The sequence below is a fragment of the Notamacropus eugenii genome, chromosome 6 (assembly GCF_028372415.1).
Source record: "Notamacropus eugenii isolate mMacEug1 chromosome 6, mMacEug1.pri_v2, whole genome shotgun sequence".
NCBI lineage: Eukaryota > Metazoa > Chordata > Mammalia > Diprotodontia > Macropodidae > Notamacropus > Notamacropus eugenii.
Window position 1 is genome coordinate 152805694 of NC_092877.1, and position 19613 is coordinate 152825306.

Genomic DNA, 19613 nt, shown 5'->3' on the forward strand with positions numbered 1-19613 from the left:
AGGTATTGACTAGAATTAGTCCCAGGACTAGTTCTATTTGCTCATGGGGCTCGACTTGATGGATGCCCTTCCTGGTCCACAACACCACATTTCTTACCCTTGACAGGCATAGTCTCTCCTCTCAACCACTGTCAGATGAGTCTACCTAGGGGACACTGTTGTCATCATGCCTCTGTATCCCCTGCAACATAATGAAGCTGAATGCAAGGCCTTTCAACAACTTATTCCACCTTTCCAAACTTACCTCTCTATTATATGGAAAAGTAGAACGACACATGGTATCATCACCAATAAATAATACAACAGACATTTCTATTGCCTTTAAGATTCACTGACCACTATATATATATATTCCTTATTTGATTCTCTCAGCAGCCCTATACCATAAGTATTAATATCCGCATTTTACAGAAAAGGAAGCAAATTCAGAAAGTGATGTCAAGGCAGCTGGTGGTGCAGTGGTTAGAGCCTTGAGTCTGGAGTCAGATAGACCTGAGTTCAAATCCACCCTCAGAAACTAACTGTGTGACCCTGAGCAAGTCTCACTTTACCCCTACCTGCTTCAGATTGCTTAACTGTAGAAGGAGGATAATCATGGCACCTGGAGTTGCTGTGAGGATCCAATGAGATAACTTTTGTTAAGAGCACTTAGCACAGTGTTTGCCACATAAGAGGTGTTATATAAATGCTTATTCCCCTTCCCTTCCTACTAGTCCATTGTTGCAAAATGAAGGAGAAATCCTGACAGAGAAGATTTGAAGAAAGAGAAGAAATTCTGCCAAAAGTAAAATTTGAACCCAAATCTCATACGATTCTAGCATTCTTTTTAATATAGCTCCTTGGACTTGCTGTGCGTCAGGTACTAAGACAAGTGCCTTACAAATTTTTATCTCCTTCAATCTTCACAACAATCCTAGGAGGTAGATACTATTATTATCCCCATTTCACAGATAAAGACGCCAAAGACAAGTCCTTTGCTCAGCTAGTAAGTGTCTGGGGTCATATATGAATTCAGGTCTTTCTAAACCCAGAGCTGGCATTCTGTCTGCTATGCCACCTAGCTGCTACTACTACATTATGAAAGAATTTGTTGTTTCAGTCATGTCTGACTCTTCTTATCCTATTTGGGGTTTTCTTGGCAAAGATGGCTTGCCAAAGTGCTTCTCTAGCTCATCTTACAGATGAGGAAATGGAGACAAACAGGGTTAAGTGATTTGCCCACGGTTACACAGCTAGTATCTGAGGGTAAATCTGAACTCAGGTCTATCTGACTCCAGGGCAGGTGTTCTTTCCATTGCACCAGTAGCAATTTCTGAATTAATTGCAGAGTACAAACTATGTACAGTCAAGTAGTATCCAAAATGCAATGAAGACCACTCAGTATGGACAACTTTTAAAGGGCTACACAATTCTTTCCAGGTGCTTCTTGTAAACCATCCCTCCTTTAGCCCCTGCCAGGCCCCTTCCCCAGCTCATAGTCCTTGGTGTAACAGATCTAGATAATTCATCCATCCTACCTACAAGTCCCAAATTCAGCTACCACCTTTTAGCAGACTCTGAAGGAATATGGTCTTTTCTTTTTTGGGTACCAGGTACCCACCCTTTCTACACCTCAATCCAAAGAACATTGAGTTCATAGATACCTCTCTCCCCCTTCAGTAAGTCTTCCCCTGGTTTCTTACTGCTTTAGGAATTCTGCTCTTTTTTATCTCTTTTCTTCTGTTTCTGACAATTCAGGCTCTCATCATTAAAAATAATTGGTTCTTCCACTTAACAGCTGCCATCTTGGATCCCTATCTCCATCCTTCAGTCCTCACTTTAGTATACACTATACTTGAAGGCTCTATGCCCTGCCTTCCAATACAATTCCAATTCCAAATATTAATATTCCTTCATTTTTTCATTCTATACCCTTTAGAGCTCACAATTATGATTCTTGAATGGAAGGTGGGAACTGGCCCCCATGAGTCTCCTCTTTGCTCAGACTGAACATCACCTTCTTTTAAAATGTCTCTTTCCAGCAATTCACAAAACATCCTAAGACAAGCTCCTCTTTTTTCTATCTTACCCAGGAAGTCTTCAAGTTATTTTAGTAAATTTGTATACAATATTAAGATTCCTATATTTAATATTTTAAAACAAACATTTATGACCCATTATCTAAAGGGTTGTCACTAAGTTCACAAATCTCTTCATTTTTTGAAGGAGGCAAGGCAGGAGTGGAAGAAAATTTTGAGGACGGAACAGTATTTGCAACAGCTATCCACCAAAATAATCTTGTTATTTCAGTTAAATAAAATTGATGTTCAGCTTCCCTATTAATTCCGACCTATTTTGACCTCATCTTTTCATTCCTGCCATTATCTTCTGAACCTTCTTCCCCTCTCTCAGTCTATTCTCATTACTTTTCTCAAGTTCTAGCAAAAACTGTGTGAACCTTTTCTTCATGAATCCCCTATAATCACCCCTCTTTGAAAGACAGAGAAGGGAGAGAACAAAGAGAGAGAAAGAGACAGATGGAGAAGAAAGACACACACACACATACACACACAGACAGAGAGAGGAGACACACATGGAGAGATAGAAACAGAAAGAGACAGAGAGAGAGATCTCACTGCTTCAGAGAGCTCAAGAAACTCCAGGTTTAAATAGTCCCCTCCCTTGTGGGAGAACTTGTGTTTATCGACAAATTATTTATGTGAGAGTAAATTCTAGGTTGAAAGAGTAGAGGAAAGAGATGAGATCCTGCATTTCAAAGACAAGAAAGAGATCTTCCAGTATAGGGCTGAGAAAGGAGATTGAAACCACTCCCTATCCACTCCCTCTCCAGTTTGAAAAAAAGGAAACCAAGCAGAGGAGGAATTAGCTCCATCATTACCAGAACCCCTGACATTCCCTACCTCACCTAGCCCACAACCCTTCACCACCTGCCCATTATTTCAGTAACCCTCTACATCTTGGTCAGTGTCCTCCCTGGATATCCCTTCACTAGCTGCTCCTGTTCCCGCCCCTTTTAGTACAGAAACCATAAGGAATTATTTCCGTCAATGCTCCTGGAACTAGGTGTGTCAACCTAATTATCAGCCCTATAAATTTCAAGACCAAAAATCCCTCCTCCCCCTCCTTGGCCCCCTGCTCTCCAAATGTCCTGAATCTCCCTATTAATGTGTAAGTTACTTGAGGGTCCAGGACTATCTTTCATTTCTGTTTGTATCCCAGCACCTAGCCCAGTGTTTGGCCCATAATAATCACCTAGTAAGTACTTTTTCATTTCTTTGTTTATAGATAGACATAATTTTCACTACAGTATCTTTCACTTATTTTATAGGCTCCTGGAATCATGGATTTGGGGTTGCAAGAGATCTGAAAGGTTACCTAATCCAACTTAATTTGGAGGTGAAATAGCTAAGACTCGGGGGGGGGGGGGGGGGACACAGGGCAACTAGATGGTTCAGTCAGGAAGACCTGAGTTCAAATCCAAACTAACTCACTAGCTCAGTGACCCTGCGCAAGTCATTTAACCTCTGTTTGTCTTAATCCACCAGAGAAGAGAAAGGCAAACCACTGCAGTATCTTTGCCAAGAAAATCTGGTGGACAGTATTGGCATGTATGGTCCACGGGGTCATGAAGAGTAAGACGTGACTGAATAACAATTATTTTTGTAAAAATTGTTTTGACCCTGAAGTTCTGAAAAAGTCTTGAGGACACCCAAAAGTTTGAGGACCACATTATGAGGACTATTGACTTAAAGAAAGCTTAGATTTGAACTCAGGTCCTCAGTTTCCAAATCCAGTAGATTTTTTTTTCTAAGATGCTTTGTGATTTTTTCTCAATGTATGCATTTCTTTTTTTTCTTTAAGAAGTCAGTAAGTTCCTCTAAGACAAGTACAATAATTCTATATTATCTCTTTCCAAACATCAAAATATACAGAGCTGGCCTCTGTATATATTTCAGAAATGAAAGATATATTCCAATAAATGTTTACTGAAAGAAAGAATAACCACTCATTGGATACAATACTCAAGATACTTCCTCCCTTCCACCTAATAATGAGTAACACAGCAATGCCAGACTACTTCAAGTTGTCACATATCATTCATGTTATAAATAAATATTTCATGAATTATTTTTTTAAATTTAAACTAATTTATGCATATTTGCTTGGGTATTTATGCATATCTCTATTAACTATGCCATTTCAAGTCTAACCATAGCCCCTCCAAAAAAATTCGAAAAGGCATTTTATTATACCTTATCTATACTTTAACCCAGCCTTTTATGCTCAAATGCCAAGACTACAAATTTAGAGTGGAAAAGGGCCAAGTACTTACTGAATTCATTTTGTTTCATCCAGACAATCAATCTGAATAATGCATTGGGGTGGGTATCCCTATTCACCTGATTTACTCAGATTAGCTGGTGAATTGAGGTCCAGACAGCCAATCACAAAATCCTCTCTAATCTCATGACAGGAATTGTATTGCCTTAGATTCCACAGTATAGCTTATCATGGAAATTTTATTTCCACACAGAATCTAAAGAATCTTGAAAAACACATTTCTAGATCAGCCAAAACCTCCAGCAAGACTTACCCCATCCTGAGCTTTCACTAATAAATCATAGGTGGCGGGATCTTGTTCCCTGTCGATGTCTTGAGACACACAGATGTGGCCAGAATGTGGGTCAATCTGGAAGGCTTGTGATTTTTCAGAGCTGTGGAATCCATCGTAAAGAAAGTATTCAATGTGGCCGTACTGGCCTGTGTCAGCATCTGATGCTCTTACCTGCAAGAGAAACCAGAACTGAATGACAGGATGGTCAAATGTTGCTCCTTTTACTGACCATAGATTGTCTGGTTGTCAAAAACAAGGCAAACTTTCACTGCTGCTCTCCAAAAGGAAAAGCTTAGTTTCTCCAATTTCTCCAAACAACAGTATTTCAATGCCTTTTATTATTTTGATTTGATACAAGGCTGACAAGTCCTATCGTAATTAAGAGCTTGACACTGTCTCACAGTAAACAAAAGGGCTGGAGAGTTGTCTAGGTTACAAAGTATCTCCTATATAGCACAAATTTAAGAAACATTTATAAAGCACCTAGGTTCTGAGATAGGTACGCCATTGTCCAAATAAGAAAGCCCTCTCCATAAGTCATTCATAATCTGGTTGTAGTGATAAAGGAGGCACACAAATAAGTATGACACAATGTAGGGTGAATGAATGAATGAAGCATTAATGTGCTTAGTGTGTTTTCGTATCCTTGGGTACTTAGTGCAGTGCCCATAATAAGTACTTAATGAAGGCTCATTTGCTGACTGACGGCCAAGGATGATGTTGCCCATGGGGGATAAAGAAACAAAAACAAGGAACGATTCTGCTCTCAGAAGCTTTCACTGCAAAGGGGAGAAAACATGCAAAGTAGAGAGAGTTATTTAATTTGGAAAGTCACAGGGATGGTGCGCCCTGACAAAAGCAAATGGATAGAAGAGTTCAGGGGCTGGAAAAATTATTTCCATCAGAAACCATAAAAGGTTTTTGTTGAATGGGCGGCGTTGCAGCTGGGTTTTAAAGGATGCACAGAATATCAAAAGGCAGAGATAGCAGGGAGGACATTCCAATATTCCAGAACTAAGGAAAGGCAAGATAGATCCAGAAAAGGGGGCTGGAATATGTTTAGGGAATGACAGATAAGTAGCCAAGCTGGGCTTGAGCCCAGGATACATAAAACCAAGCAGTGTGAGATAACCATGGAAAGGTACTCTGGAACCAGGTTGTAGAAGGCATTAAAGACTGGGCCAAGAAATTTGGACTTAATTCAATAATCAATGGGGAGCTATCAAAGGCTTTGAAAAGTGGAGAGAGAATAATAGTGGCTTATCTCTCTATAGGGCTTTAAAGTTTCTGTAATGCTTTAAGGCTTACAAAGCACTTTATAAGTATATATACATATGAGGCATATTTCATTTATATTTATAACATTATAAGATAATAACTTCTATTTTATAGCATTTAAAGTTTATAAAGAACTTTATAAGTATTATTTCATTTGATCCTCTCAACCACTCTAAGAGAAATGTGCTATTATTATCCCTAGTTTAAAGATGAAAAACTGAGATTCAGAGACCTTAGTAACTTGCCCATGGTGAGCACGTGCCTGACATAGGATGTGAATCCAAATCTACCTGGTTCTATCTACTGCACCATACTGCCTCTTTGTATATGATAGCTATAGCAGCTGTGGTGGTGGTGGTTATTGACCCCCACGTACAAGAAACTGATTCACGAATGGGCTAAATGACTTGTTGTAAGATAATGTAAGGATCAGCTATGGGATTCAAACCCAGGTTTCCCACTTGACAATTTAACTAAGTGCTTCCCATTTCATCCTGTACTTGTCTCCAACCCAGTCTAGTGTCCTCTGGAAAGAGGAGTGGTTCCTTCGACTAAAAGATAAACATTCTCACAGCCATTCAGACTACACAACTTAGTGATTCTGAACCCTTGCAGAGTATTATCCACATCCCATCCCCCATTACCCAATTTCTTATTCCCATCCTCCTTAACCCTCCCATCCCAAATACATCCACCCAAATTCTGAATTTCTGTTCCACAAATTTCCCTTCATGCTGAATTTTTTTATCTCCCACTCTTTCCACTTACTACTATCTGTTACTGAAACCTGGCTCCCCTGATGACACAGACTTCCTGGCCACCCCTTCCAGCATTAGCTGTACTTTTACTCATTCCCCTTGGCTCACTGGTCAAAGTAGGGAGTTAGAATGGTCCTAACTCCTCATTGTCACTTTCAGGTTCTTACTCTATTTTTATCACTCAGAAGTCTCTCTTCAGTACAATCCACATCTTCCACCCAATCAAAGTCCTGGTCACTGTTGTTTATAGACCTCCAGGTTAACCTCTTTCCTTTATCAATGAGTTCAGTATATGGCTCACAGTTTTTCTCTCCCCTTCCCCCAACTTCTGCTTTCATGCTAGAGGACTTCAACTTATATACTAATTCTCCCTTAAACACCCAAATCATTCAGCTGCTCAACCTATTCACTTCCTATAACCTACTACTCATCCACCCCCTTCCTAGTAACACAAAAAAGATGGCCATATCCTTGATCTTGCCATTAACCCACATATGTACCACCTCCATGTTCAAGAATTCTGAAATCCCCCTATCTTATCGTACTTTATTGGCTTTCCAACTCTTCCTTTGCCTTCCCTTACTAAATCCAGCTCTGTCTGTAGTATCATGACCACCAATCCTTTGACTCCTCAATTCTCTCCTAGGCCATCTCCTCTTTTATCCATCTTGACCCTTTCGGCAAACAATTTCAATTTTATACTGTCTTTCTTTCTTGAATCCATAATCCTCTTATCATTTCATCAATTGTGCTGTGACAGTCCTCACAGCCTTGGATCAGTACCACTGTTCATCACCTTCACTCCAATACACTTGTTACTAAACAAAGATGGAGAAAACCATGCAATCTTTCTGACTGAGTCCACTATAAATTTATGTTACATAACCTCAATTGGGCTCTCACTGTTGCTAGGCAATTCAACTATTTTTCCCCTTATCAATTCACTAACCCACTCTTCACCACAACTCTTCCAAACCTTTCCATCCCTCCTAAAACTTCCCTCTTTCTCCCTCTCCCCCCCAGCCTCTCAGTTGAGAACCTTGCTTCATATCTTAATAAAAGAAATTGAGGTCATTTGCCATGAACTCACTCTTTTCCCTATTTCTTTATTTCATAACACTAATATGCCTTCTGCCATTATCTCCTCTTTATGCCCTGTCTCATGTGATAAAGTAATCTTATTCCTTACCAAAACTAATCCACAAAACAACCTTTTGAATACTCAAAGACAGAACTCATGTCTATAAGTCTTTGAGACTCCAGGAAAAACACACCCGGTTCCATCTACTCAGTCTTTGTATGGTTTGGTATCCAGGAACCTTGCAATCTTGGTCACTCTGGATAGACTCATGCTTGTTAATGTCCTTAATAATATGAGATTGCCTGAACTGTGAAGGAGGGCATTCCTGTCCAAATAATCTCATTCCATCTGTCTCCTGCTACAGATTTCCCCCTTTGTCATCCCTCTTCTTTCTTTTATTTTCAATCCCTCCCTCTTCACTGGCCTACAAACTTACCTATGCTTTGCCTATCCTGAAAAAACCTTCACTTGATCCCTTCCATCCCAGCTTTCATCCTATTTCTCTTCTGCCCTTCACAACTAAACTCAAGAAGTCTTTTTACAATAGGTGTTTCCAACTTTCTGCCCTCTCCTCTCGATTTCTTTTTGACCCATTACAGTCCAGCTTTTAAACTTTGTCATTCCACTGAAACTACTTTCTCTCATACCTAAAAAAAATAAAATTAAGGGGTGAGAGAGGAATATATTGGGAGCAGAAAGGGAGGAATGGAATGGGGCAAATTATCACTCATAAAAGAGGCAAGAAAAAGCTTTTTCAGTGGAGGAGAAAAGGGACGAGGTGAGAGGGAAAAAGTGAAGCTTACTCTCTTCACATATGGCTTAAGGAGGGAATAATATGCTCAGTAAATTTGGTATGAAAATCTATCTTACACTACAGGAAAGTAGGGGAGAAGGGGACAAGTGAGGTGGGGGGAAGATAGAAGGGAGGGCAAATGGGAGGAGGGAGTAATTAGAAGTAAAAACTTTTGGGGAGGGACAAGGTCAAAAGACAGAATAGAATAAATGGGGGGCAGGATAGGATGGAGGGAAATATAGTTAGTCTTTCACAACATGACTGTTATGGAAGTCTTTTGCAAAGCTACACATATACAGCCTATATTGAATTGCTTGCCTTCTCAGTGGGGATGGGTGGGGAGGGAGGAAGGGAGAGAAGTTGGAATTCAAAGTATTAGGAATGAATGTTGAGAATTGTTTTTTCATGCAACTGGAAAATAAGAAATACAGTAATGGGGTATAAAAATCTATCTTGACCTACAAGAAAAGAGAGAAGATGGGGATAAGGGAAGGGAGGGGTATGATAGAAGGGAAGGCATGTTGAGGGAAGAGGTAATCAGAATGCAAGGCATTATGGGGTGGGGGAGAGTAGAGATGGGGGAAAATTTGGAACTCAAAATTTTGTGGAAATAAATGTTGAAAACTAAAAATAAATAAGTAAACATTTAAAAAAATTTTCAAGAAAGAACTAATTCAGAGTGAAGTAAGCAGAACCAGAGAGAACAATTTATATGAAAACAACAATTATGTAAAGAAAAACAACTTTGAAAGACTTAACAACTCTGATCAAGGCTCCAGGGGGACCAATGATGAAACGTTCTATCCATCACCTAACAGAGAGTCAAAGTACATACATTTTCAGATAGCGCCAATGTGAAAATTTGTATTGCTTGACTGTGCATATTTGTTATAAGGGTTTTTTTTTTCTAATTAGGGGTGTGAGGAGAAAGAAAGGTAATAACAGACTTGCCAAAAAGAAAAGAAAAAAAGACCATTGAATCATTTTTAAATGCCCAGAAAAAAATAGAAAGCAAGCCATAAGGAAGCACAGACAATCAGGACAGCTTTGAAGATTGTGTTGAATTTGTTGTGTGTATATGTATGAGCACATGCATGTATGTATGTATACACACATTCTTTTTAAAGCAAGTTGAATGTAATAGAGATTTGCAATTTCAAGAATAAAACTTTTTCAGTTCTAAAAAAACAAAGAAACTACTTTCTCCAAAGTTACCATTAATCTCTCAGTTGCCAAATCCAATGACCTTTTCTCCATCTTCATTCTCTTTATTCTTTCTGCAACCTCTGACACTTCCAATCATGGTTGTCTTATCTTCTCTAGGTTTTGGGGACATGGTTTTCTCCTGGTTCTTTTCCTACCTACCCGACCACTCCTTAGTCTCCTTTGCTGGATCCTCATCCAGATCATGCCTTGTACCTGGAAGTGTCCCACGGAGTTCTGTCCTGGGCCTTCCCTTTTCCCTGCATACCATATCACTTGGAATGATTCCATCAGCTTCCACCTCTATGTTGACCCAGGATCAACATATCCTAAATTACTCCTCCCTGACCTCTCCATATGCAAGCTGTTGCCATTGCCTGTCAATTTCACCCTCCTAAGGCCCCTGGTCCTTCAGATCTGTGATTCTTTTATCTCTTTCCTCTGCCACATGGTCTTTCAGTAAAAAATGTGATTAAAAGGTAAGTAAGGCCATTGATATAGTGGCATATAAGAAAACATGAAAGTTACAAAGTTTAATATTTTTGAATGGGGGACATACAATTCATCCAGTTTGACTAGAGTGAAAAGTACATAAGAAAAAGTGCTGTGAGCTATGGTGGGAAGGGCAGGACATAGTTAGATTTTGGGGGACCTTGAATGGCAGACTTAGAAATATACGTTTTATTTGATAAATGCAAGAATATCATCAAGGGATTTTGAACAGAGGAGTAATGTATAAAGAAAGCTCAACTAGTTTTGTGAAATACGAATTAGAAAGGGAAAGGATACAAGGAGATCATTACTATATTCCAGATAAGTTATGATAAATGACAAAAGTGGTGGTGGGATGAAGGAGAAGATAAATGTAGAAGAAACATATGGAAAGGTTGTATTTTGCAGAACTGGGAGATGGAAAAGTGAGGGCATAGTAAAACTGGAAAGAAAAACTATTGTACCTCATATCTTACAGGGTCATCATAAGGAAAGCATTCAGTATACTTTAAGTGCTCCACATATGTGACTTCTTATTTTTAAAGGTACTGCAAATCTAAAAGAAAACATTTACTTCAGTCCCATGGTGATTCAATCTTCTAATAGTCTTTGATGAAGCATCTTGTTAGAGGATTTTCCTAAGTGCATTACACTCTTAACCCTCTTAAAGAACACTAAGAGATTAACATGGCTTCATTTGTTTTCCTTTTCTAAATTATGCCTTTCTCTTCCACATCAGGAACCAAGGGTCTCAGATACTAGCATAGCTAAATAGCTCTCCATTTAAGAATCTATGGTCCTAACAGATTTTTCGTTGACTCCATGCTACTTAACATTTTATTACTGATGTGGATAAGGGGCTAGTACAGAAGAAATGAGCATGAAAACAATTCTGATGTATCACTTCACACTTAAATTGTCAGAGATTGTAAAAGGATGGGAAAAGTCAATATTGGAGGGCTTGTGGCAATCCTGGCAGACTCATTCTGAGGCCAGATTTGTATTCAGGTCCTTTTGACTTCAGGGACAGTACTCTAACGGCTTGTGGCAATCCTGGCAGACTCATTCTGAGGCCAGATTTGTATTCAGGTCCTTTTGACTTCAGGGACAGTACTCTAACCAGTTGTACCACTTGGCTGCCCCAAATATCAAGTTTATAAGAGCAAGGTAGTAGATATGGCTAGATGGCTAGAAAACTATTTATACTATAAAGATCTGGGGATTTTAGTGGACTGCAAACTTACTATAAGAGAAGACTGCATCATGAGATAAAAATGGTTAGACCTTAGACAAAGTCTAAGGTCAATAGGCCCTAAGCACAGCAACCAGAGGATGGTAATGACAGTCTTCCTTCATCATTCAGGGTATCCCATTTTATTAAGAACATTAACAAGTATGAGTTTATCCAGAATGACCAAGATTGGAATCAGGAGTATTTTTCCTAGAGTCTCGAAGACTTACAGACATGAGTTCTGTCTTCAAGTATTTGAAAGGTTGTTGTGTGGATTAAACTGGAAAGCAGAATTATGAATAATGTGTCATCTTCAAATTAAAGTTTCTTGAGGGCAGTGACTGCCTTACTCCAGTGCTTATAACATGATGGCTAGCATTGATAAATACTCACTCAATCCATCCATCCATCTATCCATCCATCCATCCATCCATCCATCCATCCATCCATCCATCCATCCATCCATCCATTCATCTATCTCACATTCCAAATAGGGCACTCATTCCACTGTACCCATGCCTGGCCTACACTTGAAACCTTTATAAATCTCATGCTGTGCTGGTTATTGGTGGTGGTGGTGATAGTGGTCTTTGTCCTTCGTGCTTTAAGAGAACCAAAATTACATCATAATGTCGAGGTCAGTGTACAGCATGTCTGGCTCTGTCTAATTAGACAAATACAAGCTCAGAAGGCTCTACCATAGGTCACACATAGTCCAGATGATGATTTGGGAGGGACATTTATGCACCTCACATTTTTTTGAGCTATTGCAATTCTGCTTTTCTCATAGAGCCACAGTACCTTCTCTGATGTGGGCACACCGTTTTAGACAATTCAATGCTGGATTTCATGCTGTGCTAGTAAAACCTTCTAGGATGCAGGGTTTCATTCTCCACTCCCCATGCTGCTTCCACACACTATCCTGAGCACCAATCAATCTACAAGCATTTATCAAGCATTTGTGATGCATTAAACACTATGACAAGCTTTGGGGATTCAACCAAAGGCAAAAATACAACAATGCCTGCTATAAAGAAGTTGCCATTCTAATACATTAGAACTTCATTGGAACTCAGCACATAACAAATAAGTCCCTAATGAATGACTTTGGAATGCTAGACAATTTATGTTTATGACATGGATAAAAATCATAAGAGATGAAGAGGCATGGTGAGAAGGGAGGTTGAGATCTACCCTCCAGAGGGAAAACCTGCACAAATGAGGCAATAGATTAATTGGTGTACTCTGGTGATATTTATATAGCACTTACTATATACCAGGCATTAGGCTGAGAACTTTACAATTATTATATCATTTAACCTTACAGTAACCCCAGGAGGTAGGTGCTATTATTATTCCCATTTTACAGATAAGGAAAGTGAGACAAACAGAGGTTGTTTTTTTTGTTTTGTTTTGTTTTGTTTTTTTAAACAACTTGCCCAGGATCACACAGCTAGTAAATATGTAAGGTCAGATTTGAACCTAGGTCTTCCTGATGTTGGCCATAGCATTGTATTCCCTACAACACATTTCCGTTTGTTTTCCCAATTTTTGGCCTTTTGTTATCCTGATCAGTGGTCTGGCAGAGTTGATTCCTACCAGCTTGAGAAAGCTGATTGTTAAATTTTTAGTGTAAGCAATGGAAATGAGCAAACCCTAGGAATCAGGGCTTCATTTATTGTTTTGGTGACGCTACTGAGAATAATTTTCTTAACTAGGTGCTGTATGAAAACCGTCAGGCTGGATTTTGCCCTTGTGATTGTAAACTCTGAGCTATAATTTAGTAATCCTCTTGGTCTCTAGACTTAAAATGGTGGAGAAAATATTAATAATGCAGATTAAACTGAAAAGTATATCTTTTTCTCCAGAGAGCTCCTTGTTAAACATTTACCAGAACACCCCAGATCCTAGGTCTGGGAATCTTAATAAAGGATACTCAAAAATTAGGCTGATTAGTAAAAATGGTCACATTAACATTCTTCCATCCTGTTTTTGTGACATCAAACAGTCAGAAACTAGTATAACAAGTTTACCTAAAAAGGAGTTTGAGGGAAAAAAGCCCACATTATTTCAATTTAAACCTTTACTAATACCCAAGTTCTCATCACATGTAACACCCAACTGAGTAATGAATAGATTAAACGCTTCAAAAAATGTATCTAAGGTCACAAATATTACATTTTTATCTGTTCTTCATTGTTTAAAGACCCTCCTCTTGTTAGGTATTCTTAGTAACTGCTATTTGAGTCATATTAAAACATGTACAACTTCTACAAATTAAAATTCTAGTGAGATCATTTTCTTTTCAAGTAGCCATGTTATTTTTACTAATGCTGAAAATGTCTTACACTTATTTTTGTCCTATGCTTTTATTTGCTTGTTTATTTAAAGGACAAATCCTATATTTACAACAAGAAATTGCCATAGCCCAGTGACTTTAATGTAGGGGGTAAAATCAGCATTATAACTTCAGGGCAAGATATAATAGCAGGGGAAAAAAGAGAGATATGATGGGGGAGGAGAGGAGAACTGATTAAAAGAGAGTATCTCCAAACTATAAGCATTAGTAGTTTTGTGTGGTAAGCCAAATTTTTAAAAAAGAACTTGTTTTATTTTCATGTGAACATCCCATTCATTATAATAATTATATCCTTTTATAAATAACTACAAATGCAGTATACATGTAAGATAGTTAAACTAGACACCTTTCTTAGTGTATAATGGGCTTTAAAGAAAAAAAATAGGAGAGAACGAATGTGTTGGCTGTAGGAGAGGAGTGGAGGATGGGAATTAAAATTAAATAAGAAATGCATCAATAAACTAAGGTAAAGTATTCATTGTCCTAAAGGTTCTATATGTTGTTGTTCAGTCACTTCACTCATATCTTACTCTTCGTGACCCCATTTGGAGTTTTCTTAGTAAAGACACTGGAGTTGTTTGCCTTTTCTTTCTCCAGATCATTTTACAGATGAGGAAACTGAGGCAAACGGGGTTAAATGACTTGCCTAGGGTCACACAGCAAGTGTCTGAGGCTGGATTTGAACTCAGGAAGATGAGTCTTCCTGACTCCAGGCCAGGTGCTCTGTCCACTGTGTCATCTAGCTGTCCAAAGATTTTATTTACATTTATTTATTTGGAGCATTAATCAATGAATACTAAGAGAGAGAAAGAGCTTGGACCAACTAGTGATTTCATTGGCATATCAAACTCCTGAGTAAGGAAATTTCTCTACCAGTGCAAGCCAGTACCTTCTCTACAACTTAGTCTCCAGTAAAAGCCATTAATGTAGAGCCAAATGGGACGACCATTGGACTGTTTTCATAACTTCTAACATCTTAGCCCTTTCCATTTCCTATCCAAAGTTAAGACTGCACATTTTCTTTGCTAGCTTTCATTTCATTTCAGTAAGTAGCCTTTTTTTGAGATAGTTTATGTGTTAGGTAAGATTTTACCACACATCCAGAACTTAGCAACAGGTAGCCCATAAAGGCAAAATTTTCAAGTGATCAAATCCTACCCCATTGCTTCCCTGAGCCTCAGTTTCCTCATCTGTAAAATGAGGGATAGGAACTGATTAACCTTGGAAGTTTTTTCCAGTTCCATATCTATGATCCTATAATACTAAGTACCAAAATGACTGGTTTTTGTTATAATGAAAGTTTTCTGAACATGTATTGAATATTTCAATGCTTTTAAAAACAGAATACACTGACCAGAATTTTAACTTTTCTTTTTTGACAAGGTCATCATTTTGAATATTAATCATTATTTTTTGCTGCACTACAGAGAGACCTCCAGAATTCACTAAAGTTTATAGACTATCTACCTTTATGTTAAGTGACTACTGTGTTTTTACGGTTTTTAGGCATACTTTCTATAGTTCTGCCTCTTCCTTCATCTCCTATGTGTAATACACGGTTTTATTTTACACACATTAATTGAGGTACTGCAAATTTCTCTTTCCTATGAAGGAAAACACTGGTGTTGCAACATCCATTTGTTGATAAGAAATCTTTTCCATTTTTTGGGTCCCATAGCTTCTTTCACAGGTATGACCAAGAGAATAGGAAAAGAGTAAGAAAGTTCTGCCATGACTGCCCTTATGACAGAACAACAACACTACCCAAGCTCTTGGCCAAATGTTGTGCCTTAAGACATCGTGCAACTTGCAATACACAGCTGTTTCACGAGGCTCTTTCCTCAGTGGCATATGCATCCAACAGAACAGAACGCAAACAGATGCAGGCTAACGATAGCTACCATTTGTATAGCACTTAAGGTTTGCAAAGCTTTACAAATATCATCCCACTTTAGATTCACAATCACCTATTGTACAGATAAGGAAACTGAGGCAGACAAAGGTTAAACAACTTGCCTAGGGTCACACATCTAGCTAGTGTGTGAAGTAGCATTGGAACTCAGATCTTCTTTATAATCACTCCACGTTATCATCACTGTGCCACTGATGCCTAGCCCAAGGAATGAGACTTTTCAGAAATACATTGTTTTACCAAACAGAGGGATCACCTGGATTTCTTTTTTTAATAATATTTTCCCTAATTACATGTTAAAATAATTTTTAAAACTTTTTAAAGTTTTGAGCTCTAAATTCTATCCCTCTCTCCCCTCTCTCTAAGACAGTAAGCAGTCCAATACAGTTTTTGTGCAATTATGTAAAACATTTCTATATTAGTCATTTTGTACAAGAAGACTCAAATAAAAAAAGAATTAAGGAAAGAAAATGTTAAGAAAACGAGTTTTTCAGGATAAGAAACAGTTTAGAAACATAGGCCTGGACTTTGTCTTTTATACGATGGCTATGGATGAAAGAGAGAGGGAGAGAGGGACAGAAGGGGGCGGGTTGGGAGAGAGAGAGAGAGAGAGAGAGAGAGAGAGAGAGAGAGAGAGAGAGAGAGAGAGAGAGAGAGAGAGAGAGAGAGAGAGAGAGAGAGAAGGGAAAGAGAGGGAGAGAGAGCAATTAGGGAGACAGTGAGTTATTAGGAAGGTCTGCCTTTTTTCCTTACAGTTCAGTTCAATATCCCCTCCTTCCTAATTTAAAGTAAAACATACTATATTCCAGGTATCTGAAGTTGTCACAAATCTGAGTGCTAGATAAGTGGAATATTTTAAATAAATCATACTTATTTGCTGTGAGTCAGAATAAAGGTTGAACAGGAACTTTTACATCACAGCTCTTCCTTCCTACCACCTTCAGTTCTAAAACCATGAACTGGGCTCAAATGAGCTCTTCCAGTGTTCCTGGATGGGATATATCCATAATTCCCAATAGTCTTTCAGCACATCCCATTATCTTTCAGGTCCAGAATACCTTTCTTTGTCCACCATTCTCCCATGTTTTTCTTCCTCATTATAAAGTAAGCTCCTCAACGGTAGGGATGGTCATTCATTTTGAATTTTTATCCCTAGTGAAGGAATATACATTTTTTTCAATTCATTCCTTCAAAATCAGTTACAAAGAACAAAAAAATTAAAATACATATAGCCACTCCTAAAGTTGTCCTCCTTTTAATTAAATTATTTGCTCTCTAAGGATTACTTGCAAAGCCAATATCCACTACTTGAATGGGAAGTTGCTAATGCTTCAAGGGCTTAAACTGAACAGCTAAGTGTCCATTATTGTCAGTTTGTTTTGGCAACAGAGAGACTGGATCCTAAACTGGCTACTGGGAGTTTGGTTCTTCAACATAGACAATTCATTCAGAAAGATTTTCCAAAAGTCTGCAACTTAGAAAGTGATTTAGGCTCATTAATTCCTAGCAGCTTGTGCTCTACAGCTGCATGCTCACGCCACAGGATTTCTACCTCAAAGTGAAATACTCTGGGGAATTAGAAATTGCTGCTATTTAGCTTTTTGATCTGTTATCCTAGGAAGACATGTTGCTTACAAGGGCAATATGATTCATCCGTTCAAGAAACTAAATGTTTTATATTTAATCATTGCATTGCCATACCCATCTCCTGGACAGACACAATAAGATGCAAATAGGTTTGCATTTTATCTAAAGGCATCCAGGAGTCAATGGCCAAACTTGGAACTGATGCACGAATCAGATGCTTGGTCTTACTAGATGAGTACTAGAATAGTTTGCATCTGGCATGATGACTTCCAGTAAATCCATTCTCAACAAATGTTTTTCTTGTGATTTTTTTTCCCCATGCATTTTAAAACCTTTTACGGTTTGCTTCCTGATCATCTTAAACACAGTGGGGGGAAGGGCCCTCCATTAATTTGCAAAAACACTTAAAGCAAAGTTTATTTTTACATATTTTATGAGGAACATATTTGTGAAATAGATTTATAGAACAAATAAAATTGTAGGGGAAATCAGCAAAATATTTGAATGTTCAGATTTTTAAAAATATTTCAGAGCTAGTCAGTGAATTGAATATACTAATTATAAATATTCTTACCTATTTTTGAAAGACCAAAAGCTAAGGACTATTATTTACCTAGTTTTAAGAACCATCCTTGAGTTTTCTTTCTCCCATATCCCATTACATGCCTGGTCTTATACATTTTACTTTTACAATAGCTCTCACATCCATCAATTTAATTCTGTTCACTCAGCCAAAACCCTAGTTTGAATCTTCCTTGCCTCTTCCTACTTTCATGACTCCTGCTGGCCTTTGACAAGTCATATAAACTCTTTTGTGGAATTTTAAAGCCATTTACGATCTAACAGCAACTTAACTTTCCAGAATTTTTTTTTCATATTATACTCCCTTTAATTAACTACAATTCAAGCAAAGTGGCTTCCCAGCTGTCTCTCAAAGAGAACACTGCCTTCTCCTGATCTCCTATTTTTTGTTTGATTGCCTTCTCTTCTTGGAATGCTTTTTCTCCTAACTTTTTTCCCTTGGAATCCCTCCTTCTATTTAAGGATAAATTCAAGAGCCACCTTTTCTACACCAGGCTATTCCTAATCTCCTTCCCCCTCATTGTGAGTAATTGTTCCTAGGAACTTACTCTGCATTTATTTTGTATGTGTAGAGATAGAGTTAGAGAAAGAGAGAGAGACAGAGACAGAGAGAGAGAGAGAGAGAGAGAGAGAGAGACAGAGACAGAGAGACAGAGAGACAGAGAGAGGGATAGGTGTGGCTAGCTATCCATAGGTCCCCTACATGGCTGACGCTGCCCCCTGGGGGGTGCTGGAGCTGTCTGGAGGGGTAGTAGTGGCCTCGAGTGCAGCCAGGGAATGTTGAATAAAGAAGAGCTGTACTAGAAGCCAAGGGATTGAAGAGAAGATAAGACCTTTGCAGAGCCGTGCGTATATGTTTCATTTCTTATGTAGGAGTTAGAGTCGCAGTGATTACATTATTTTCCGAATAAACACAAAAAAACTCAAGCTATAACTGCTCACTGACAGGCCTTAACAAGCAGGTGTTGGCAGGCAAGCATGTGCTGCATTGTCGGGGAATCTACCCTGTATTAGCAGAGGTATGTGAGTGGAATGACTTGTTATAGGATGTAATATTGCATCATCAAAATTTCAATGAAGAAAAAAAACAGAAATTGACAGTAAATTATTAAAATGAAGATGCATCATTTTAAAAAATATATATATTTTTGAAATGATGCAAATTTCAAAAAAAAAACATTAAGAGATTTTAAAATAAAGGTAGATTTCTAGGAAGGCACTGAGTGATTCTTTTAAAGGGGACAGCAGACCAATTAAGTTTGGGAAGTGGTTTAGACAAATATCATTTGCTGAGCTGTGTACCCCCATTGTTTCCCCCAATGGAAAGTAAAACTCGTTGTGGGCAAAGACTGTGTTCATTTTTGTTCTTGTAGTCTAAGTGCTCAGCGCAGCGCTTGCTGAATTGAATTACACTGAATTTATGACAACTAAAACAAGCTCAATTTGTCATGTCATTGAAATAAACAGATCTCTCCAGTGAACTAAGAGTGATTTGTAGTGCTCCACAATACATCAGGTTGATCTTCACAACAACCCTATGAAGAAGAGGATGACTGTGACTGCCCCCATTTTATAGATGAGGAGACAGAGACATTAAATGACATCCCCAGGGTCAGATAGCTAATAAATGTCTGAGGCAAGATTTTAGCTGAGGTCTCTTGTGGCTCCAAGTCCAGGCCTCCTACCTTTGTACCTCTCAGCTACAGCCAACCCTCTTCTGCC

At 38.4% G+C, this 19613-nt stretch overlaps 1 protein-coding gene across 1 annotated transcript in view; it reads right to left on the bottom strand.

Moving 5' to 3' along the window:
* DCHS2 (dachsous cadherin-related 2) overlaps positions 1-19613 on the bottom strand; it is a 335304-nt gene that overhangs the window by 179197 nt on the left and 136494 nt on the right. Inside the window, exon 2 of the mRNA XM_072621307.1 lies at positions 4595-4786. Within this exon, the coding sequence (XP_072477408.1) occupies positions 4595-4786 (192 nt within the window). The remainder of the gene's footprint in view (positions 1-4594; positions 4787-19613) is intronic.